The 26664-nt window shown below is 35.8% G+C and overlaps 1 protein-coding gene across 12 annotated transcripts in view; it reads right to left on the reverse strand.

The window, feature by feature from the left end:
* Nucleotides 1-26664, reverse strand: part of G2E3 (G2/M-phase specific E3 ubiquitin protein ligase) — a 65612-nt gene that overhangs the window by 12214 nt on the left and 26734 nt on the right. For 6 of the 12 annotated variants that reach the window (XR_002174119.3, XR_002174118.3, XM_019924099.3 and 3 more), the window contains 11 exons: nt 25260-25357; nt 22466-22567; nt 19705-19829; nt 18516-18681; nt 14418-14524; nt 13622-13738; nt 7409-7533; nt 7173-7302; nt 5932-6239; nt 3927-4108; nt 32-204 (listed from right to left, as the gene is read on the reverse strand). Coding sequence is in view for 10 of the 12 variants with exons in the window: in XM_019924099.3 (XP_019779658.1) it covers nt 32-204; nt 3927-4108; nt 5932-6239; nt 7173-7302; nt 7409-7533; nt 13622-13738; nt 14418-14524; nt 18516-18681; nt 19705-19829; nt 22466-22567; nt 25260-25357 (1633 nt within the window). In the remaining 2 variants the exon portion in view is untranslated. Of the gene's footprint in view, nt 1-31; nt 205-3926; nt 4109-5931; nt 6240-7172; nt 7303-7408; nt 7534-13621; nt 13739-14417; nt 14525-18515; nt 18682-19704; nt 19830-22465; nt 22568-25080; nt 25232-25259; nt 25358-26664 lie in introns of all 12 variants that reach the window. The other 6 variants (XM_019924102.3, XM_019924103.3, XM_073800593.1 and 3 more) reach the window with 4 other exon arrangements.

The raw sequence follows: 26664 nt of genomic DNA on the forward strand, positions 1-26664 counted from the left end.
TGAGAGAATCCTTAACATATGAACAACTTACCTTTCAAAAGGTGCTTGGACTCTCTTAATTACATGATAAACAAGTATGTCTTTTGCCAACCTATATTTATCACTTAATGATGTTATAAGTCTTAGGCATCCAATAAGCTCTAGGTAGTTATAATATTCATTTAGTAAAGAGTTTAAGTCAGCCACAGTTGCTGCAGTATTTATCTGTAATGAAGAAGAAAATACACCCAGTTTACTCATTTACTTGTGAAAGATATTTACATTTCAAATGACACATTACTTTATACTCAATTCTTGAGTACACCTGGGTGAAGTGAAAGTATACTAAGAATTATTTTCCTAGAATAAATGTCTGATAATCCAGTTTAATAAATACTGTATATTTCTGCCAAAACCTAGGTTTTAAGAAATCTAGACTATAATGCCACTTTAATATAGGAAATTACTTCCATAAAAGGCGGTAACTGATATAGAACAGTTACATAGCACTAGAGAGGCAAGAAAGAGGACCTGCAGAGATTTCATGAAAGAAAGAATAGCTGAGATTTAAAAAAATGGATACACTCAAGAGTATTTGAGGGAACAACATAAACAAAGATATACTTAACCATTTATGTGCCAGACACTTTCACATAGGTTAGCTCTTGAACAAAGTTACAGAGGGAGAAAGATAAAATTAGGAGGCAAAGTCCATTTGAATGGACAATCTCCTTGCTATTTCTTTCTTCCAAAAAACTCTTCTTCCAGGTATTTACATGATTCCCTCATTTATTTCAGATCTCTCCTGTGACCTCAGAAGTTTTTCCTGACTACCCTGTTCAAACTACCTTCACACTCTAATAGTTGCGTATATGTTCTCGTCCTCCCAAACCCATCACCCTAAGTTTTAGCTAGGCATATAGCCAAACTTACCTTAAAGCTAGTGTGGCCTTATGTGACTAAGAGCTGTCCAATGGGACATGAGTGAAAATGTGTCAAATTTCCCTGCACTCTACTTCCACTTTCTCCCTGTACAGCAAGCTTCAGCTATGAAGACAATATCCTAAATGACTACACAACAAGAGGAAGGAATCCAATTCTCTGGGTGACTTTGTGTATCACAACTGTACCTTAAAACAGGAGCCATTTCTGTAAAGGCCAGATAGCATTTTATGCTTTGTGGGCCATATGGTGCTTGTCACAACTACTAAACTCCACCACTGTAGTGTAAAAGCAGTCACAGACACATAACAAATGGGTGTGTTTGTGTTCCAATAAAACTTTAAAAAGGCAGCAGGCAAGACTTGGCCTACAGCTATAGTTTGCCAACTCCTACTCTAAAATCTAGATTTTAGAAAAAAATAAATATCTGCCTTTTTTGAGCCATTGTCTTTTGGGTCTCTTTGTTACAGAAGCTTAGCCTATGCTTTAACTTACTATACCCCAAGCATTATCTTGGAAAAGATATCCTTCCTCTTATTCTGTTCTATTTTTATAATATATTTTACTACATGACAGTATATTATATATTTATTTATCTTGTCGTTCCTCTAATATGTAAATTCCAAGAAGGCAGGGGCTTTGTTTGGTTCACTACTTTATCTTCAGTGATAAAACAGTATGGGAAACAGGGACTTCCCTGGTGGCACAGTAGTTAAGATTCCGCGTTCCCAGTGCAGGGGGTCTGGGTTCGATCCCTGGTCAGGGAACTAGATCCCACATGCATGTCGCAACTAAGAGTTCGCATGCCACAACTAAGGAGCCCACCAGCTGCAACTAAGGAGCCCACCTGCCACAACTAAGACCTGGCAGAACCAAATAAATAATAAAAACAAACAAAAAACCATATGGGGTACATAGCACCTTGTAGATATATGTATCTGTTGACTAAATCAGTGAAGGAACACTGGCTAGGAGTCTGGAGTTAGTAAAGCCATGAGGAGAGCTCCAAGTGCCCTAATGAAGAACTCGAACTCCATTCAATAGGCAATGAGAATCCATTAGGATTCCTGAGGAAGAAAGCAATGTGGTCAAACCTGTACTTGTGAAAGAATCATCCTGAAGAAGATGATTAGAATAATATCTTAATTGTTTAAACTTAGATATAACCTGAGTTTGGTATAGTAAGCATACTAGAAATAAGAAGGAAAGGCCACTGTTAGAGACGGATGACTTGACACAAACTGATAAATGGAGTATGGAAGAATGAAAACAACCCTGTCTCCAGAATAACTTGGAAATAAATCTCTTGAAAAGAAAAGGAAAATCAGGCAAAAAACCAAATTCTGGGCAAAAAATTATTTCTGTCCTAAACATGCTGTGCTCAATTTGGTAGGAAGACCCAGATCTTATCTGGATATAAACATCTAGGGGCTCAAAAATACAGGTCTGGAAATCATCAGAAAGGTTATAGATGAGGAGACTCTTTCCAAATAGTATAGAAGGAGGACTGTTAAGACAACACTGAAAATTACCTAAGTTTTAGGGGTAGGAAGAAGAAGCATTAAAAAAGACAGTAATAGTCAAAAGTAGGAGGGAGTAGATATTAAAGAAAACAATAGAGATGAATTCAAATACAGTGGTGGTTGCAGAAGTCAGAGGAGATGAGGAATTAGAAAAGAAAGGCCTTTGCATGTGGAGATTTAGATCCCTGCATATCAGCAATGAACTAGCTAACTCAGAAGAGTAGTGGTGGGAACAGAGGTCTGACTGTAAGTTAAATGAGTGTAGGAAAGAGGAAGTGGAAACAATGAAGTTAAAGTACATTTTTTCTCATAAAGAGGAGAAAAGAAAAAATAAATTGAAGGGTTAAAGGGTCAGTTTAAAATACCATTTTAGAATGAGGAGTCTTGGGCAAAATACACATTTCCAGGTTTCTTACTTTCTGGTTTAGAAACTTGAGGTTTAACAAGATTAACCCAACATGCCCAAGGTCACATAGCTTATATCAGTTATTTCAAACTAAAATCTGACTTCTGAGCATTTGTTTTTAACCATTAAACTATACTGCCTATTAACTGAGACAATGGATAGAGTAGGCTTAAGTATGGGACAAGTTAAGGGAAGAAAAGTTGAATTGGATTTCATTGTCTCAACTGTTTCATTACTTTCTAAATCAGTAACACTTGGGCAATGTTACTTATGATAAGTAAACTGAGTTTGTACGGATAACATGTGTAGTACAGGGCTTAATAAATGGTAACTATTTTTTTTTTTTTTTTTGCGGTACGCGGGCCTCTCACTGTTTGTGGCCTCTCTCGTTGTGGAGCACAGGCTCCGGACGCACAGGCTCTGGACGCGCAGGCTCAGCGGCCACGGCTCACGGGCCCAGCCACTCTGCGGCATGTGGGATCTTCCCGGACGCGGGGCACGAACCCGTGTCCCCTGCATTGGCAGGCGGACTCTCAACCACTGCGCCACCAGGGAAGCCCATGGTAATATTTTGAGGGGAGGAACGCTGAGTCTCCCCAACTGTTTCCACAGAGAAGAAATTCAGCCTGGTCTTTCTCTCCACCCATCACTCATATCTCCCTGTAGGAGGAAGGATAAATTTTCTGCTGGTAACCATCCTTTCTTCAGCTCCACCTGACGATAGGAAAGTGCACTTTCATCTGCTCTTGAGCATGCAACAAGGAACCTGCCTTATGTTGTCCCTGGCAGGGCAGATAAATCCACCTAGTTCTGAGGAGTGTTAGCAAGCCATTCTGACCACAGATCTAAGTCACATTATCCAACTGGTTTTATCAACATTAAACATGGCACTTTGATCTCTAGCTGCCTGCCCTTTACATCTGTCTATTAAATGGTTGTTAACTTTGTTGGTAAACAAAAATAATGACACCCTTTAACTACTCCACAAAGAGTATTATTCTATTGCAGATCCATCATTTATATTCAAATACACCTAGAACATAGTCTACATCTGAACAAACAGGTACATTTCTTACCCTGATTATAATCTGTGCCACATCAAAGTCTGAGACATCGTCTAAAATTGGTTGGGTACTTTCTGGTCCATAAACAAGGCAGTTAAATAAGGTTTTAGAAAAGAAACCAGGTGAAGGACCACCATGAACCAAAGAAATGGCAAGCATTTTGCCAGCTTCATAGTAAAGATTCTCTTTCAGAGCTGTAAATACAGATAAAATATATCAAATACACTTCTTTTATTATTATATAACCATCATATGTAATTAATACATATATAATAAATTTTAAAATCCAAGCTTTAGACAAATGTATAATAACCTAATTCATAGAAGGTATAATAATGTATAAAATATAAATTTCAACCAAAATATACAATTTTACAAATTTTTTTCTGAATTCAAAGTAACAATCTATTATAGAAAAATATGTAAATACAGAAAGTCTTTTTATAAAATCACCTATAATCCTACCACCATAATAACCAGTGTACACACTTTGGTGTATTTATAATATGTCTCATATGCATATAAATATATACATAAATAGCTTGACTTCTGTCTTTTTCCACTTACTGTATTATAAATTTTTAAAATATTACTTGAAATTATTCAAATATACAGTTGATGAATGCATTCAAACTAATTTACAGATGTGCTGCAATGTAAACCACCCCCTTATTACTGGCTAGCCCAGTTTCAACTACATGAGACACAATGTTACAGTCAAAATCTATTTACACATTCTTGTTTATATATCTTTGATTATTAGGATAGATTCCTACATACGGTATTAGTGGTTCAAAGGATATGAACAATTTTAAGGTTGTTGATATACAAAATGGTACAAATTAACTCTCAACACTATATGCTATCTTACCATATCATCACAATATTTTTCAATGTGTCATTAAAAATGTTTTAGCTACTTCGATAACTCAAAAAGATATTATGTAAATTTTCCTTTATTTTTTCTAAAAATTAAAAGTAATTTATTAATAAGTAACATTAACAATACCTGAAATAATAATAAAATCTCCTCAACAATAACCTTATATACTACATATTAGTAGTCACATCTTACAGATGAAGAAACTGAGATCCAGAGGGGCTATGCAATTAATCTAGGGAAATAAAGCTACTGAAGTAGATGTGTACAAACTGAACTCAGATTTTGTGACTTAAATTCCATGTACTCTCTCCACTGTACCAAAACTGCCATGAATTAATAACATACTGATTACTTGGAGCGTTTTTGTTTTTTTTTAAAGGGAGTGTAGCATTAAACTGTGTGTACTATACATAGTACTAATGATCCTTGGTAGTTTCTCAATTATTTCAATGATACTTCAGGCAATGGTGAGGAAGTTCTAAAGAAAACATAGAAGGAAGTCAAATGGGATGATATGTCTTCTCACTCTCTCTCAAATTCCTATTACAGCAAAAGCGGTTATAAAAGCTCCGAAAAAAAGAATGCTAGAATTAACCAGTGTTTTGAGATGCCTGTTTTAATCACATTAATTCCTTACCAGAAGTAAAGACAGAAAAGTATCATATAAATAATTCTGTTAAATAAATAAAAAAAACTCTTGAAAGCAAAAGTATGCTAAAAATCTGTTATATGTGAACCAAAAAATTATGTTATAAAAATCCTAGGTTGTGAAGAAACATGCCAACTGCAAATTTCAAATATATGAACAAGAAGAGCTCAAAAACTCATTCATCCAATTTGGCCACTCTATTCAAATGAATTAAAATTAAGTACATTTTTCAGAAGTTATACTTAATTATAGAATCACTTTAAGTAGGATTTTGCTATAAAGAAATTAAGGATATTCTAAAATAAAAAATGTTTCACTACAAAATTTATTTTAAAAAACATCACTTCCCCCCTTTTCTGTGATTCTATCATTATTTTAGTAACAAAGTGATTATACATTTTGACAGGTATTGAGTATCAATTCTAACCTGCTATCTCTTTCTTAATACATGGTATATTCAGTATGTACAATAATAAAATAGTTACCTTGAGAATTGAGAGACAAGTTCTTTGACAAGGACCCTTCAAACAATGGTGAGTTCTCAAGTTGCTGCATTAAGAGACTTAGGAATTCTTGCTTTGATCCAGGCTGCTCTTTTCCAAAATGATCATTTTCATTAACATATGCTATTTCAATTGTATATGAAGGATTAAAGTTGTGATTTCTGAATCCATCTAAGGCACTATTCCAGATATTGGCTTTGTTGATAAATAATCTTTTAGCTTTTTTTTTAATTTGGAATCCTAGCTCTATTATTAGAGTTGAAATATCTCTTCTAAATTTGCTGCCTTGCCTATAAAACATGAATTTAAACATAGAGGTAAGTACTCTAAAGTACTTTAGGTGTCACAGCAGTTACACAGCCAAATAAAAAAAGAATAGAAAGAAGTTCTTCCCCAACTCCCACCCAAAAGCAAACAATGGCCGCCAGTGGAACAAAAAAGTTATTTGATAACCTTAGTTCTAAATTCTTGATTCCTTCTACCCAATCTTTTACCAAATTAAAATCATCTAATGTTATACAATTCACTGGATTTAGGTATAAGAGTCAAAAGCTCAAACTCTTACCTCCCTGGACATACTTGCTTAACTGCATCTTTTTTTTTTTTCCTAACATCTTTATTGGAGTATAATTGCTTTACAATGGTGTGTTAGTTTCTGCTTTTAACTGCATCTTATTTCATGTTCACTAGATCCTTTAAAGATAGAGCAAATGTAATCTCTGCTCACTGTATGAGAGAACTATATTTTTAAGAGATTACATATTTTAAGCAGAATTCACACTCCTTTAAATAGTACTTTTCAGTTTACACTATTAATTCTCAAAGTGTGGCCCCAGACCAGCAACAGCAGCAGCTGCCGCACCTGGAAACTTGTTAGAAACGCAGCTTCTTAAGCTCCGCAGCAGATAAACAGAATCAGAACATCTGAGCATGAGGCCAGGCAACCAGTGCCCTAACAAGACCTCCAGACAATTATCTGGACTAACTCAATTATTCCCTGCCTCAGTTTCTCCATCTGTAATTGGAATTAATGTACTCAAAATAATCCTGTTAGGGGCAATGTCCAAGGATCCTCTTTCTACATCAAATTAGGGACTGCAGTTTGAAAAATACCCTTCCAAACTACTCTGAGAACAGCTAATACTCTAAATGTATATAGCTACTTCCTGTTCTAATTTTCTCAAAACAGAGTTTTATATTTTTCTCCAATTCAAAATACACACCTCAGCAGGTCTTCACGCTGGGCTCCAGGAGACTGTCTGGGTAATTTAGGTGAAGATTCCTCCAACAAACAATCAGTTATTCCCACATTAGTGCTGGGTAATGTGTGTTTTTTGGCTTTTTGGAAATCGCCTACAGATTTAAAACCCAATGTTAGTATAATAGGAATATAGGTAGAAACTTTTGAATAATATGCATTTAAATAAAAACATCTTTATTCAAAATCACAAAATATTACCTGAATTGTAAAGAATACCTCTACATTCCAAACATTCCCAATTTTGTTCCCATGATTGTAGTGAGGAACAGGCTAGATGTGTTCCGCGAGAACCACAACACTGACAGCGCTTTATTTCCCATTTGCTGAGGACATAAAGAGAAGCAGATTATTTCCATGTGGTATTAACTTAGTCTAATTCCGACCATCAGCACCACTGCACACCTCACTGTCCACCTCACACACACAGCCAACCCTTTTACCCAAGGAAGGAAAATAAATTATCTGCTTTGATACTGCATTACTTTTTCCTAAAGTTGTTTTTCCCCCCCATTTCATTTATTATGTTTGTAACTTCCTCCTTTAAACATTCTCTATCTTAAAATACTAAACTAAATATCAGCATGTACATGCACATATACCCAAAGTATGTCTGATATGGAAGAAGCATTCAGTAAATACATTATCTTACCTAAAATACTATCTTTCCCATTCAAGGTGAGGAATTATTTCCTATAATAAGCTTGCTCAGACACCCCAAGTACTGTGCAGCTCAACAGGATCCAGACTTACTACGTGATCCGCATTCATATTCTCTCTCATCTTTTCCCCTCAATCCCCCACTCCCAATGTTTCCCCACTGTGTTGTGTGACATGTACCAGTCAGCATTCACATTTTCTGTACGGGTGTGGGTTATAGCGTGCAGCCTCCTCTTTGTTTGGTTATGAATACGTCCGTCTGTACAGAAATGGATATACTCCCTGAGTGTGTGGATATGTGGGTGATAAGAGACTTAGCTGCATAACTTCACCTCTTGTAGGTGTGGGCGAATCTCCCTCTGTGTGGACTTGGGTGTGTAGGGGTATGTCCTCTCTGTGTCTCCCTCTCTTCCCCAGATAGTTCTGCCAACTGATGATGAAGAGGAAGAAAGATGACAGCTAACGAGTGCTTATACACCAGGCCCAGTTCTCACTCTTTACATGTAAAGTTTCAGAAGGTTGGAAAAATTTCAGAAGGTTGGAAAAACCAGTTACCTCCATTTTGAAGAAGAGGAAACCAAAGCATAGAGGGGTAAATTGCTTGCCCAAACAAGTTCACACTGTTAGTAAGTCTCAGAGTGAGGCTTCCAATCCAGTTTACCTGGCTTCAGACCCATGCTCCTAACCACTCCACCATGCTGCCTTTCAGCAAGTTACCTTCCTATCACTAGGATGAGAGGGAGTGAGACTGCAAAGAAAGCATTCAGATAGCAGGATTCTGTGTCCTAGGAGAAAAGGCAAAGTAGTTGCCAGAAAGAAAAGGGAGTTTGGTAGCAAATGATTAGGTGACCAGAGGTATACAAGGAATATGTATATTAGTTAATCAAAATAGCCTAAAATGAATTTAGAAAATATCATTATTAATGAATATATTGCTTCTTAGAACTGTAAAGTGCTTTACTGTCTACAAAGCACTTTATATACATTAATTTCATCTCTACCTCAGCACAACCCTTGAGCAGGGTATTATTAGTATTTACAGATGAATAATCAGGGTCACCAGATCAAGTAACTTAGGCAAGAATACACATTACTTGACATCTTCAATGAGACCTCCGCCCTTAATGAATCTTTAGTCTAATGGCAAAGACAAATTTAAATATTGTCAACTCTATTGTAACAAGCACAATGAAGGGAAAATCCAGCCCAGAACAGGGAATCAGGAATAGTAAGAGCTTCTTAGGGGAAACTTTCCAAAGCTTGCAAGACTTCAGCTGAGTCTTCCAAAATAAGTTGTAGCTCACCTAGCCAAATCACTTTCCATAAGAGATAAGGCTCCCAATATTCTGCTCAGCACTTTAAGTTTGTCATATTAATTAAGACTACATAACAGGGATAAAAATTTATCAAAATTTCAACAAAATTAGATTTGTTACTTTTTATCCTGCATCTTAAAAAATAAAGATACTCTTGATTTCTAATACCCCACACAGTATAGTGTACAGAGAAGGCAAAAAACGATTGTTAACATTATAGTCAACGTCTACGGATATTACAAAAGAGTAATCAATAAATTTCAAATGCCAAATCCTTCTTATAGTGATCCAAAACAAACGCTGATAGATTAACCTAGTTTCTTAACCTCTAGAACAGTGTCATCCAATAGAAATATAATGTAAATCATATATGTAATTTAAACTTTCCTAGTAACCAGATTTTAAAAGGTAAAAGGAACAGGTGAAATAAATTTGAGTATTTCCAAAATATAGTCATTTTGTTTGGCAGGTAATCAATTTAAAAAATTATTAACAAGATATTTTAAGGTCTTTTTTTCTTATTGTTATGGGCTGAATTCTGTCATGCCCAGAATTCATATGTTGAAGACCTAACACCCAGTACTTCACAAGGTGACTGTAGTTGGAGATAGGGCCTTTAAAGCGATAATTAAGATGAGGCCATATGCGTGGGTCCTAATCCAATATGACTGGTATCCTAATAAAAAAAGATTAAGGCACAGACAGAAGGACACAGCTGGAAGGGAGCCATGTGCAAGCCAAGGAGAGAGGCTTCAAGAGAAATCAAACCTGCCAATGCCTTTATCTTGGACGTCTGGCCTTTAGGTTTCTGGGAAGAAAAATTTCTGTTGTTTAAGCCACCTGGTTTGTGGTATTTTGTTATGGCAGTCCTAGTACTCTAAGATACATATAAATCTTCGGTGTGTATTTTACACTTACGACACCTCTCAATTTGGAATAGCCACATTTCAAGTGCTCAATAGCCACCTGTGGTTACTGGCTACCACAGTAGAGCTCTAGAAAACAGAGCCTCATGAAAACACACCACAAAAGTTCCAATTATGCCAACTGCAATAATTTCTGTAAGCAGATATAAATATGCATTTAATAAATATACCTCATCTCAAGTTAAAATTTCTAACATCCTAAGAGCAAAAGTACATTTCACTAAATAGAAAACCTACTTTCTCAAGCTGAAGGTTTAAAAAAGGACACTAGTAGAAATACAAAAGATCATGAGAGATTACTAGAAGCAACTCTATGCCAATAAAACAGACAACCTGGAAGAAATGGACAAATTCTTAGAAATACACAACCTGCCAAGACTAAATCAGGAAGAAATAGAAAATATTAACAGACCAATCACAAGCACTGAAATTGAAACTGTGATTAAAAATCTTCCAACAAACAGAAGCCCAGGACCAGATGGCTTCACAGGCGAATTCTATCAAACATTTAGAGAAGAGCTAACACCTATCCTTCTCAAACTCTTCCAAAATATAGCAGAGGGAGGAACACTCCCAAACTCATTCTATAAGGCCACCATCACCCTGATACCAAAACCAGACAAAGATGTGACAAACAAAGGAAACTACAGGCCAATATCACTGATGAACATAGAAGCAAAAATCCTCAACAAAATACTAGCAGACAGAATCCAACAGCACATTAAAAGGATCATACACCATGATCAAGTGGGGTTTATTCCAGGAATGCAAGGATTCTTCAATATACACAAAACAATCAATGTGATAAACCATATTAACAAATTGAAGGAGAAAAAACATATGATCATCTCAATAGATGCAGAGAAAGCTTTTGACAAAATTCAACACCCATTTATGATAAAAACCCTGCAGAAAGTAGGCATAGAGGGAACTTTCCTCAACATAATAAAGGCCATATATGACAAACCCACAGCCAACATTGTCCTCAATGGTGAAAAACTGAAACCATTTCCACTAAGATCAGGAACAAGACAAGGTTGCCCACTCTCACCACTCTTATTCAACATAGCTTTGGAAGTTTTAGCCACAGCAATCAGAGAAGAAGAGGAAATAAAAGGAATCCAAATCGGAAAAGAAGAAGTAAAGCTGTCACTGTTTGCAGATGACATGATACTATACATAAAGAATCCTACAGATGCTACCAGAAAACTACTAGAGCTAATCAATGAATTTGGTAAAGTAGCAGGATACAAAATCAATGCACAGAAATCTATGGCATTCCTATATACTAATGATGAAAAATCTGAAAGTGAAATCAAGAAAAAACTCCTATTTACCATTGCAACAAAAAGAATAAAATATCTAGGAATAAACCCCCCTAAGGTGACAAAAGACCTGTATGCAGAAAATTATAAGACCCTGATGAAAGAAATTAAAGATGATACAAATAGATGGAGAGATATACCATGTTCTTGGAGTGGAAGAATCAACACTGTGAAAATGACACTACTCCGCAATCTACAGATTCAATGCAATCCCTATCAAACTACCGCTGGCATTTTTCACAGAACTAGAACAAAAAATTTCACAATTTGTATGGAAACACAAAAGACCCCGAATAGCCAAAGCAATCTTGAGAACGGAAAACGGAGCTGGAGGAATCAGGCTCCCTGACTTCAGTCTATACTACAAAGCTACAGTAATCATGACAGTATGGTACTGGCACAAAAACAGAAAGATCAATGAACAGGATAGAAAGCCCAGATATAAACCCATGCACATATGGTCACCTTATCTTTGATAAAGGAGGCAGGAATGTACAGTAGAGAAAGGACAGCCTCTTCAATAAGTGGTGCTGGGAAAACTGGACAGGTACATGTAAAAGTACGAGATTAGAACACTCCCTAACACCATACACAAAAATGAGCTCAAAATGGATTGAAGACCTAAATGTAAGGCCAGAAGCTATCAAACTCTTAGAGGAAAACATAGGCAGAACACTCTATGACATAAATCACAGCAAGATCCTTTTTGACCCACCTCCTAAAGAAATGGAAATAAAAATAAACAAATGGGACCTAATGAAACTTCAAAGCTTTTGCACAGCAAAGGAAACCATAAACAAGACCAAAAGACAGCCCTCAGAATGGGAGAAAATATTTGCAAATGAAGCAAGTGACAAACAATTAATCTCCAAAATTTACAAGCAGCTCATGCAGCTCAATAACAAAAAAACAAACAACCCAATCCAAAAATGGGCAGAAGACCTACATAGACATTTCTCCAAAGAAGATATACAGATTGCCAACAAACACATGAAAGAATGCTCAACATCATTAATCACTAGAGAAATGCAAATCAAAACTACAATGAGATATCATCTCACACCAGTCAGAATGGCCATCATCAAAACATCTAGAAACAGGGCTTCCCTGGTGGCACAGTGGTTGAGAGTCCACCTGCCAATGCAGGGGACACGGGTTCATGCCCCGGTCCGGGAAGATCCCACATGCTGCGGAGCGGCTGGGCCCGTGAGCCATGGCCGCTGAGCCTGCATGTCCCGAGCCTGTGCTCTGCAACAGGAGAGGTCACAACGGTGAGAGGCCCGTGTACCAAAAAACAAAACAAAACAAAAACATCTAGAAACAATAAATGCTGGAGAGGGTGTGGAGAAAAGGGAACACTCTTGCACTGCTGGTGGTAATGTGAATTGGTACAGCCACTATGGAGAACAGTATGGAGGTTCCTTAAAAAACTACAAATAGAACTACCATATGACCCAGCAATCCCACTACTGGGCATATACCCTGAGAAAACCATAGTTCAAAAGAAGTCATGTAGCAAAATGTTCATTGCAGCTCTATTTACAATAGCCAGGAGATGGATGCAACCTAAGTGTCCATCATCGGATGAATGTATAAAGAAGATGTGGCACATATATACAATGGAATATTACCCATCCATAAAAAGAAACGAAATTGCGCTATTTGTAATGAGGTGGATAGACCTAGAGTCTGTCATACAGAGTGAAGTAAGTCAGAAAGAGAAAGACAAATACCATATGCTAACACATATATATGGAATCTAAGAAAAAAAGAAAATGTCATGAAGAACCTAGGGGTAAGATGGGAATAAAGACACAGACCTACTAGAGAATGGACTTGAGGATATGGGGAGGTGGCAGGGTAAGCTGTGACAAAGTGAGAGAGTGGCATGGACATATACACACTACCAAACGTAAAATAGCTAGTGGGAAGCTAGATAGCTAGTGGGAAGCAGCCGCATAGCACAGAGAGATCAGCTCAGTGCTTTGTGACCACCTAGAGGGGTGGGATAGGGAGGGTGGGAGAGACGGAGACGCAAGAGGGAAGAGATATGGGAACATATGTATATGTATAACTGATTCACTTTGTTATAAAGCAGAAACTAACACACCACTGTAAAGCAATTATACTCCAATAAAGATGTTAAAGAAAAAAGGACACTAAGCACAACTGAACTTCCCCATATACCTGTCAGGCACATTATAGTCTCGCCCTTCTTTGCAACGACATCTTCGGACATCACAATGCTCATAGTGCTGCAGAAGCTCTTGATAAGCATTTTCCTCTAATTCCCAAGATGCATCTCTGTAAATGAAGCAAGATATAAAATATACTTTGGCCTAAAATGTTACATAAAAGGACTGATAATGAATCTAAAACTATAAACTCTTCACAAACTTAGGAACAAGGATGAAACTTGTTCTTTTTACGATTAATCATTCACTTCAATATATAAATCCCTTAGTGTCATTTTATCCTACAGTTAATTAGTCTCACAGTGAATTTCAAATGCTAAATGAAAAATTAAGTAGAAATTTTCTGAAACTTACATTTTTCCTAATATTTCACTTCCAATTTTTTGAATTTCAAGTTTAGTACCATATTTCTGGATTCCTCACCTTTAAGTATTAAGAAAATTCTTATACATTTTAAACCACATCTTGATTCTCTCAAATAATTTATACATACCATTTTGAAGCCTATTATACTTGTGTATCAATCAATCAATCAATATTGTACACAAGTGAGGTGTACAATTATTAAGAGACTATAAACAACTAATGAGACATTTAAGTCAGGACCTGGTTCTCAAGAACTAGCAATCTGGGGAGGAGGAGGAAAGGTGGCGGGGACGGTTTTACATTTCCCTGTTTGAAATGGCTGCTTGTCCATGAGTAATTAATCAGACATCAATGATTATTTCCATTGTTATTAAATCCTATATTTAAAACATCTTTTCATCAAAAGGCTAAATGTTACTCACTTTTCAGGAATATGAATTCCCATTCTCAACATCTCTTTCTGAAATATATCACTATTATTGCATACTGTGCACCTAAAGAAAAACATTCCTGCATTTATTGCTTGAACCTATAGTGGAAAATAGAAAATATATGATTAATAATTTAACAGGTTATCAGGTTATGAATAAGATAGCTAACAGAACATGTGTGCTACTTTTCACATATATATTATGGAAACTTATTTTTTATGTTTGTGGTTCATAAACTTTGATAAACTAAGTTACCCTAGTGCTAAAACTTGGGGATATTTCTCCCAATGGGAAAAAAAATTAAGCTAATGAATTGACTGTTCTTTACATCTATCACCAATATGTGTTTCTCAACCCTTTGTATCTAATGTCATTTCTGTTCCCAAATATTGTGTTGTCCATCACTCTCTGTGAATAAAACAGTAAACATCTTTAGTTACTCCATCTAGGAAGGATGTTTAAATAAATGTTACATATAAAGCATCGTTGGTTCTGTTTTTAACTCAATCTCTGTAAGTTTTCTTCCTAAGGGGGAGAAGCATAAAACCTATTCTCACTGCTTCAGCAAATAAAAATACAGAAGCAGCAGAAAGAGAGAGAAAGCGTAGCCAATCACCAGTTTAAAAAGCTAGTAGCACACACTCATTTAATAAATATTTAATCCCTACTATATAGGCGCCAAACACTATGCTAGTACCAAAAATAGAAACATAAAATGACTTAGATCCTATTTCAAGGAATTCTTGTGAGTAGGCATATACTATAAAAGTATTATTATTTTTTAATACATTTATTTATTTATGGCTGCGTTGGGTCTTCGCTGCTGCATGCAGGCTTTCTCTAGTTACAGCGAGTGTGGGCTACTCTTTGTTGCGGAGCATGGGCTCTAGGCGTGCGGGCTTGAGTAGTTGTGGCACATGGGCTTAGTTGCTCCGCGGCATGTGGGATCTTCCCTCTCTTCCATAGATACTTTTTAAAAAATACTTTTAGGACTTCCCTGGTGGCGCAGGGGTTAAGAATCCGCCTGCCAATGCAGGGAACACGGGTTCGAGCCCTGGTCCGGGAAGATCCCACATGCCGCAGAACAACTAAGCCCGTGTGCTACAACTACTGAGCCTGTGCTCTAGAGCCCACGAGTCACAACTACTGAGCCCGTGTGCCACACTACAGAAGCCTGCGTGCCTAGAGCCCATGCTCTGCAACAAGAGAAGCCACCGCAATGAGAAGCCCACGCACTGCAAAGAAGAGTAGCCCCTGCTCACTGCAACCAGAGAAAGCCCGTGCGCAGCAATGAAGATCCAACGCAGCCAAAAATAAATACATAAATTTATTTAAAAATAACTAAACAAATAAACAAAAAGTATATACGGAAGAGAAAGGAAGAAGTACTGAAGTTTATGTAAGAGCCTGACAAAAATGTCACAGGGATGGTACGGTCAAAGTTAAGTATGAAAGGAGTAGGGGTGTGCCAGGAAAATAGGACAAAAGACAATACAAGGAGAGGGAATAGCAAAAGAGTACATGTGATTGGGGAAATAATAATAATATACTTAGAAATTACACGCTGATCATACTGAACTAAGTAATTAAAATAGACAGGTAAATTAAAGTTAGTAGTGTGAAGAATTGACAGAGAATAAGGCATGCAGGAGTTAGTGGCCTCCGGCAAAAGTTTAGTTAAAAAAAAAAAGTGTCTGAAGTGAAATCACAAAGGGTTTAAGGTAGAGGGTAGCAACAAAAAAGGATACACCAAAAATATTAAGCAGATCTGACAGACTTGGAGAATGATTTGTGGATGGTGAAGAAAGAAGTGGACAAAGAGGAATCCAGGTTCAAACAACTAGCAGGTAGCACACACACAACATGTGAGAGGGAAGCAACAAGTTAATGAAGTCTCTGCTGAACCTAAAGGATCTTTGAGCAATTGTACACAGATACCAAGATCTTACTAAGTATAGGATATGATACAAGAACTGTCTAGCATGGAGAAAAGAAAAACAGCATAGGACATATGAATGATACCAACAAGACCACAGCAATGATGTGAGAAATCCAAACTGAACAAGAATAGTGACAATTCTCTGCATACAGAGTGAAAAGTCAATTTCTTTGATATTAATCTATAGTCTCTCCTCACAAAATCCCAATGTATATAGCATTTGTAGTGGTCACAAATGAAATTTGCTTAACCACATACAATTCTCATCCTACTGCATAGGTTTGTTCTTCCTTCAACTCTTTTACATTAATGGAGTTCAGAGATTAAAAAAAATTATTTGAATATTATTATAGCTACCTGAACAGGGTAGACTCCATTTACTATTTCAGTTAAGACTTGTATCAGAGTGGAAAAGCCACTGGAGTTCTTTTAAGGAACAATGACTCAAGAATGAGCTCTGTCCTGGTGTGCTCTAACCAAGTAATAATTGCTTGCTTGTTAATATTTATATCACAGACAGGTGTCCATGGAGCCATGACCTTATATCTGCATAAAGTAGACCTACATTTTTGTTAGTAGTACTACTTCTAGTTTTTAATGACAGAATTAGAAACGTGGTATTTTCGGAGTTCACAAAAAGTCCTATGAATACTAGGTCAAATTTGAGAACCTCTCTCTGTTTCATTATTAATGCATAATGAGGCAAATCTTATTTGTCCTGAAAAATAGCATACTACTACAAATTATACAAAGTTAACAAGATGATACATTTGGCAGCAATTACATTCAATTCATTCAAATACAAACCCTGAATTAAGATAAATTACCTTTTAAAGATTCTCACATAATGTGAACTTCTTCCTCAATAGGTAAAGATAGCACTTCATGATGTTTATGAACTGCACGCTAGATCCCTTTACAAACACTTCTTTGTAAGAATGAACAGGATTTCTAATATTTACCCAACAAAATAGGCTCCATCCTGCCACTTTTAACTGATAACTAATAATAACTAACTAATACTAAGAATAAGAGTTCAAGGCTCATACAAAAAAAACCAGGAAGTAATCAAGCTTTACTACTTTGACTACTGTTAGTACTTCTAAGATTTTGTTGAAATATAAGAGGATTTACATCTCCTAACTTAAAAAAAAGAACTTTTGTAGTTAATTTGTAATCAATAATAACATTTCATTTTACTAAACAATAATAAAAGCCAAGCTTTAAAAAACAGTATAAACTTAAGTAAACCCTGTGTCACTTGGCATTCTATCAACTATAACTGTCTAACAATTGGCACTTTCACACATTTATACTATATATTGGACATTATTAATAACTGGGATCTTTTAAAAATTTTAAATTATCTTCTGAATTGAAGAAACTAAATTGTTTAATGTGTGTTTTATGATATTTCATTTACTTGAAAACTTGTCGTCAGGTTTGACATACAAGGTGGCTCTCAAAGAACTAATATTAGTATCAATTCATTAGATAGTAATCAGTTTACTGTCAAAAAGTTATGATAGTGTTTACTACAGCTAAAAAAAATAGACCTCTTAACATTAAATTAGCTTACAGTTAATTATTTCACATATCTTGTTTTCTAAGCTTAAATATATAAATGAACTTGGGAATTAAAATTTGTGTATTATTCATTGTGAAATACAAACAAAATCCTTAGGTTAAAACAACAAAATTTTAAAAGTGTAAATATACCTTAAAAGGTAGTATCTAAACTTTTATTAAAACATTAATTGTAGGGCTTCCCTGGTGGTGCAGTGGTTGGGAGTCCGCCTGCCAACGCAGGGGACACAGGTTTGTGCCCCGGTCCGGGAGGGTCCCGCGTGCCGCGGAGCGGCTGCGCCCGTGGGCCATTGGCCACTGAGCCTGCGCGTCCGGAGCCTGTTGCTCCGCGGCGGGAGAGGCCACAGCAGTGAGAGGCCCGCGTACCGCAAAAAAAAAAACCAAACAAACATTAATTGTACACTTCAATAGGGTGAATTTTATATGTAAAATTTGATTCAATAAAGCTGTTTTAAAAAGTTACAAGTAGTAAGAGCTAAAATACACATCAATTTTTTCTAATTTAAAATTCAAATTAGCAAGCAACAAATTTTATACCAGAAAAAGCTGACAAAACATCTTACCTGTAAACAGTCTCTATGGAACCAAGCATTCTTACAACAAGGACTTCGTAATATGCTGTAAGTTGGAATAGGCTCAATAAATTCCAAGCAAATGGTGCATGGTAAGGAGTCTCTATAATTATTAGATGTAATTATCTGAACAGGTCGATGGTTCCAACAAAATGACCTAAAAACGTATATTATTTTAAAACATCTAATAAATTATACAGCACAACTAGACTAGCTTTACAATTCATGTTTATAAGGGAAAATTCATTCGTCTCTCTCGTAATTAACCTACAACAGACTGGAACAACGGCACTATAAATCAGTCTCATAATCTATAACTAAGGAGAGCTGAATTTTCAAAATGTGAACCTTTTGCTGGTGAGATTTACTTCACAGAATTTCAGTAACTAATATTATGTTGAGAATCCTACGTAATACTGTTAGCAACAGAGTATACACACCATTGTACTCAACCTTGCACAAAATCAAAGGAAGGAACTTAAACTTAAAAATAATATATTAATAATATAACAAATAAAATGCAAATAATAACTTATTCTTAACCCACTAAATGTATTTCCATTTGTATTTTCTAAACTGCAATTCTCATAGAAAACAATCCATTAAATAGGTCAAGAGCACAAAGACTAAAAGAAATAAAACACTCATGATACCAAATACCAAAATTCATAAAATCTTGATGTTTAGAGCTAAAGTCAAGAAGCAAATATTTTTAGGGGCATCCCAGGGCATAATATTTATTTTTTGGACTCCACCAAATTTACATGCCTTCACTTTACTCAATGAGAAACACATATGTCCCTGTGAAAAAAAAGTAAACTATTAAATCTAAAGAATGACATAAAATCTAGAATTATGTAAGCTGGAAATTTTCACTGAATATGAGTATATTAACAGTTCCATATTACATTCTAGAGCTGAAAGCTAGAGATGAATATTAATCATTAAGCCCATTACAGATATTGCAATTCTCCAGACTCTGCAAATAGAAATGATCATAAAGGAAGGGGAGAGAAATTATATATATATGTACACACACCCACACACACATATCTAAAGTATACATAAAACCTCAATGCAGCTTTGAAAAGAAATTTGACAAAGGAATTATATAATTGGGAGATCCACTTTCCATTTTTCTTTTACATTTTCTTTCATATTCAACAGTTAATTAACTCACGCAAAATTGCCAGTGAACTGGAAAATACATTCTCTCTGAAGTCCGCATGGGAAATGATAACTTCGTTTACATCGGGGTGTGACACATCCAATTGAAGCACCGGTTTTCTTGCAAATACAGCATTTCTAAAAGCAAGTATAAAAATAGGAGTTATAACACGTACAAAACTTGAGTACTATAGATAAGACCGAGGTATAAATGAATATTCTTTGTGGAGAGTCTGAAAATTATTTTCATCATACAACAGCTGTGAAGATAGTATATTAAAGAAATTTCCTGAAAAAACCTGTTCTACCCAGAAACAATCTAAAGGGACTAAAGATTCACTCCCATAACAATTTCTGGTAAAGGAAACACCTCTAACCAGAGAAGCTTCATTTCCTTCGTATCTGCTAAAATATTTTAAACGGAAGGGTTTGTAAACATAATGGTTATACATGAAAGTGTCATTCAAATTTCAATAGAAAACACATAGTTAGGAAATATTTATTAAGGACAACAGCAAAACAATACTAAAAACCAATCTGTAAAATATTGGCTAGGATCACTCTATCCTAACCAAATGAAAAAGTGTTAGATACCCACAGTAGGTTAAGTAGTGATTCCCTCAAAAGATATGTTCAAGTCCTAATTCCTGGTACCTCTGAATGTGACCTTATTTGGAAACAAGATCTTTGTAGATACTTGATTTACAAGTATCTACAAAGCTATCTTTAGTTTACAAGTATCTTGAAAGCTAAAGATTTCAAGATGAGTTCATCTTGGATTTAGAGTGGTCCCTCAATCAAAAGGCTGGTGTCCTTATAAGTAAAAGGAGAGGGAGATTTAAGAGACACACACAGGGGGAGGCCACATGAAGATGGAAGCAGAGATTGGAGTTATGCTGCCACAAACCAAGGAATGCCAAAGGTTGCCAAGCAGGCATCAGAAGTTCGAAGAGAAGCATGGAACAGATTATCCCTCAGAGCTTCCAGAAAGAATCAATCCCTTTAACAGCTTGATTTGGAACGTTCAGTCTCCAGAATTGTGAGAGAATAAATTTCTGTTTCAAGCAACCCAGTTTGTGGTAATCTATTACAGCAGCCCTAGCAAACAAATACAATACCACTGCCACTAACTTAAATATAACGGTGGTATATAAACAGAAAGACTATTAGATGAATCAATCATTAGTAAAATACAGAACAGTACCTAAAATATCTTGGAACCCTTGAGATGACAACTATAATGGCCACTGATGGAGAGATTATACTGCTGACCCGTCAAACAACACCAGGTTGTATACTTTGCCAACCTGAGGTTCTCCCTGTAAACTGACGTATGGAATTCTACTGTAAGGTCACAAATACAGACACCTCTTCAGTATCAAGATATTCTCAAAGGTTCACAATATACTCAGAGAGGTTACAGATGTCTTAAGAAAACATTTCCAAACTGCAAGGGGACCTATACAGGTCATGTTTCATGACAAGTTCACTATCACCAGAAGATTGAGAAATTTTGATACTAATACTTCCACATGGCCCTTAGATAAATGCCACTGTTAACCTTTTTCCCAAGGTTTTCCCTTGTACCTTAGAACCTCTATTTTACCGTTAACTCCTCTGCATCTTCAACATCTTTAAAAATAATTGCTTCCATTTCTTTGTCTCAACTAAAAGAAAGGTCTCTGCATGCTTCCCTTATAGAATCTCTTGAATGAAGCTGCTTATTTTTCCAGCCTCCTTAATTTCCAGACTTGGCAAGGAGTGGGAGTGGGATATGGATAGAGGCAGGAAGGAGGACAAGCAGAACATTATTTTAGTTCTGTGTGGCAGATTGTAGGCCACTACTCTATCAGACTTAAAAAGATATGGTCCTTTGAACCTAATGACATCTACTCTCTGCCATCTAATAATTTCCTGGTCAGTTCTCCACCTCCAGACTTTGGCACCTTTCTCTGTATTTTAATTCTTGCTGTCATTCTAAATGACTTCTGCACTGATGGGACAACCTTTCTTTGACTTCCTCAACTAAAATGTGTCAATGCACTTCATCACCACTCCAGTGTAATGAAGAATCCTCTCATCACCCCAAACTGCTCCACCATGGAAATCATCAATTCCATTATCACATTCTCTGAACAGAAACCCCTGTACTTCCAATCTTCTCATTCTCTTAACTCTCATTATTTCTACTCAGGCCACATGGAGACCTACAGTCTGTTCATTGCATAACATAGTAAGCTATCACACAAAAGATTCACAAATTATAACTGAATGAATAAGGAGTTAAGGTTTAGAATATCTATCTTGGAGAACAAAAGGCATGGAACACAAGAACACCATGTCACAGAAGAGCCACAAGAGATGTTGAGATCATAAATCATTAGTCTGTATAGTTGTGTAATTTCCATGTCAATCTTTCATTCCAACCCAACAAATGAGATATAAGAATGAAAGTTAATAGTTGGGTTGCCTCAGGATTGGAGGTCTGAAGAACAGCTGAGTGGAAGTATGGTCATAATTCTGATGGTAAGAGTGGATGAAATGATGGGTAAGTCAGAAGAAGATAAGGAAGTGAAATCAGTATCGTCACATATCTTATCCAGGGTTGGTTTAGCAAAATGTTCTTCTAAAATTTACTGTATTTGACAAAAATAAGCATTGGAACATAAAAACAATATCTTACAGATTTCTAGTAGAGAAAGTGATAGAATAGACTTCCTTAGTATTGACAATATTTATGGTATTAGGTGTAATGAGTAAAATAATTTACTTACCAGTTTCGAAGCCCTAGTCACTTCTTTCTTGATATCTTCTATTAGAAAACCATAAACTCCTTCTTCTTCTTTACCCCTCTGCCAAATTCCACTTGACATCAACTATGAATATATTCTCAATTAGAAAATAAACTCTAAGAAACTAGTTTGGAATAAAAAATATATACCTATAATATTCCAATAAAAAATGGGCATAAAACAATTCAAATTTTAAGTATCTCTTACCTATAATAGTTATTTTTCATGGTCAAAGTAAGAGGCTACTCACATTCTTTGATTTGGAAGACACTGTATATTAACAGTTCATGTAACCAAACTGGTTTCTAAAAAGTATTACAGAAAATAACAGAAAAAGAAAGGAAGAAAAACAACAAAAAACACTTATAATCAAGCTTTAGGGGAAAAAAAGTGGCATATACCTAAAGGCGTATATGTAATAATAATGAATACTATGGAGATAATTATCAGTGATATTTTAGGTTAACTTTAAATCTCGCTGGATTCTGAATCATAGAAGACATATTTATAGGGAATCTACTGAATTGTAGTTAATGCAAATGAATTTTAAAAAATCTGTTTTAACTTTAATTTAAATATGTTAAAGGAACATGAATCAAGAAAAAGCATGAGACTGTGAATAAGAAATCCTGACTTTGCAAACCAGGCTCTGTGTCCAACTTCCTGAAAGCCTAGGCAAGTAATTTAATGTTTCTGACATTAAACACAAAAATAAAAACAATAGACTAGGTTGTTTCCAAGTCTCTTTCCGCTCTAACATTCCATTACCATTTATAACATTACTATACTTTCGTGTTCACAATGAAACAGAATCTTTTAAGTGTTGAGCCTAGGGTCAGTATGTTTCAGGATTACTATACTCATTAATAAAATAAAGAATATAAGGGAAATTTTGATATGACCAACTTAAGCATATTAAATAACTCCAACATACTTCAGATTTGTGATCAGAGTTTTATTTTAATCAGTATAATATATCCTTAAAAAAACCCAAAAGTGATATATGTTACTTAAGAATTATGAAAAAATAACCCACTGACTAATAAAATAGTTGTCTTAACTCTACTACATAAAAAGTAAAACACACTCTTTAGAAAAATGAAAAGGTTTTCTTTTGTGATGCAGACTATAAGGCTCTAACTTACAAATATGTTTGGAATGTCAACTTCATGGTCCCTTAAATCTTGGTACAAAGTAAGTAGGTTCCTAGACCAGTCTACAAATTTTAGAGAAACACCAAGAATTTATGTTAGATGATTTCTCAAGGAAACATCTAAAGAGTTTTAACATGGATGCTGTTGTGGGTATAAAAATATGTCCACAAATTTGTTGATACCCCTTCCTTAAAGTGGTGGGAACTAATTCCTTCCCCTTAAGTGTGGGCTAGAATTAACGACTCACCTCTAACAGAATAAAGCAAAAGTAACAGTGGTATGCAACTGTAAAAACTAGGTCATATGGTTCCATCTTGGTGTATATCTATCCCTCTGTCTCTCTCTTTTATCACTTCCTCTGGGAGAAGGCAGATGCCATGCTGTGAGCAGCCCTATAGCCCAGGAAGTACGGAACTGAGACCTTCTGCCAACAGTTAGGAGGAACTGAGGCCAAAAGCCACGTGAGTGAGCCATTGGAGATGGATACTCCAGCCCAGTCAAGCTTTCAGATGACTGAACCATGGCTGACATCTCAATTGCATCCTCATGAGAGACCCTGAGCCAGAACCACCCAGCTCACCCAATACCAGATTCCTGTCCTTCAGAAACCATTTGAGAACAGAAATAGTCACAGATGTCGAAAACAATCTTATGGTTACCAAGGGGGAAGTGGGGGGGAGGGAGGGATAAATTGGGAGATTGGGATTGACACATACACACTACTATATATAAAATAGATAATAAGAACCTACCACATAGCACAGAGAACTCTACTCAATAATCTGTAATGACCTATATGGGAAAAGAATCTAAAAAAGAGTGAATATATGTATTCACTGTATAACTGATTCACTTTGCTGTACAGCAGAAACTAACACAACATTGTAAATCAACTATACTCCAATAAAAATTAATTTAAAAAAGAAACCATTTGAGACAATAAATGTTGCTTAAGCTGCTAAATTTCAGGATAAATAGTTAAGCAGCAATATATAACTAATACAAGTGCCAAGAAATGCTGCATGTGCTCATGCAACCTTAGCATGCTAAGGCAGTGATGGTGCCACTAATATCTTAAGGCAGATTCAGTGAGGTGAGAAGCTGGTGGAGGGAATGGGGAACAAATGAGAGACTAATTCTCAATATGACATTTTTTCTTTCTTCTGAGTGACACATAAATTAACCTATTTCCTTTTACACAAGTATTTATTACCTTTAGTCAGAACTTTTCTTTCCAGGTTCTCTGTGAAATAAAATACTTTTCTTTTACTTCTTAAACCTTCAAACAAGTCTTTTCTGAGACTTATCACTAGCAACAATGAAAACAAAGTACTAAAATGAACAACTCCCTTAGAGACCTAACCATTTTCTCGTTTTTTCCACTAAGGCCCTAAAGGGTTAGACAAAAATAAGCAGGTAATGATGACAGGTATTTCTACGTACCAAGTAATTTCAGAATCTTAGAATTTGATAAATGAAAAATCTTATTTTTACACATAAGCAAAAGGAGATCCAGAAAAGTTAAATGACTTATCCATTTCTCAGAAACCAGCCATCAGGATCGAATTCTCTTCTTTAGAAGAATACCAGATTGCTAGGATTTAATTAAAAATTATACTCACCAAACAATAGTAATGTACAGTGAGATTCCATTTCTCATTAGTTTTCTTTTCTCCATATTTAATAGGACAGTCATCATTTTTTCGACAGAAAACACAAGCTAACAGTGAAAAAAGTAATAGATATAAAAAAATTTTAAACAAAAACAAAAAAAAACCCTATGGAATTGGTGCTTCTCTCAATTGATGTGTTCAATTCTTTTTGAGAGAGCAAATCACTTTATATTGTTATCAGTAAATTAAAACTTCCAATACGTACTTCTAAAACAATAATGTGACTTTACATTTTTTTCATTAATCTTTAATGATGAATCCCAGTGTGTTGTTTAAATGGCAACTCATTGCAAACAACAGATTAGGAAACTCTGAAACTCCATCTCTCTAAAGCAATAAAACCTGCCAAATGCTGGTTGTGCATTTGGTTATGCTGCCAAAACCATCAGAATCAACTTTTCAGAAAATCTGAAATCTGATTTAAAAACTTAAAATAATCAGAAGAATGCTTCATAAAGAAACAAGCTGCCAAAATTTGATGAGAGATTTGTGGCATTTTAACTTACCTGCCAACCATCCCCCACTCTCCAGCTGGGCAATGGCCTTAGGCCCATGTTCAATGTGTATTGTTCCTTAGGGCCATGTTCCTGGTGTGGATTGTCTAAGAGGAGGTAATATGGACCTTGTCAAAGAAATGTGTGTTCTGACCTGTATGGTGGCTCCCCAAGGGACCGGCTCAGATGCCTGCCCTTGTTTCACCTGCCTCAGAAATTTCTCAGGGCTGGAGTCTGACTGTCAAAAACATTTAAGACAAATATACTAGAGGCAGCAGCTTGAAGCAAAGGATAACACACAGGGTAAGCAGGTCACAGACCAAAAAGGCTAGGAAAGAAGAGTCTGGAAAAGGAAGATACATGGGAAAATAAGGGCTTTGAAAAGCTCCCAAATATACCAGGGAATCTAGAAGGACACCACATGCCCAGGACTGGATGCATACTCAGAAATGACCCTAGAAACTCCAAGCTTTCACCTCTGGCTGATCTTTAGGCTTGTAGACTCATATAGCAAGCCTATATGAAAAAGGAAAGATCCCAAATCAATGACTTTATTTTAACCTTAAAGAACCAGAAAAAGAACAAACTAAACCCAAAACTAGCAGAAGAAAGGAAATAATAGAGATTAGAATAGAGATAAATGACATAGAGAATAGGAAAACAATAGAATAAATATAAACAAAGTTGGTTCTTTGAAAAGGTCAACAAAACTGGCAAACCTTCAGCTAGACAAAGAGAGAAGACTCAAAACTTATTAACAAAGCTACAAAAATCAAAAGTGTGGTAATGACATACAGCTAGACATATAGATCAATGGAAAAGAATCCAGAATGACCATACATCTATGGTCAATTAATTTT

This window comes from Tursiops truncatus, chromosome 2, assembly GCF_011762595.2.
Source record: "Tursiops truncatus isolate mTurTru1 chromosome 2, mTurTru1.mat.Y, whole genome shotgun sequence".
Classification (NCBI taxonomy): domain Eukaryota; kingdom Metazoa; phylum Chordata; class Mammalia; order Artiodactyla; family Delphinidae; genus Tursiops; species Tursiops truncatus.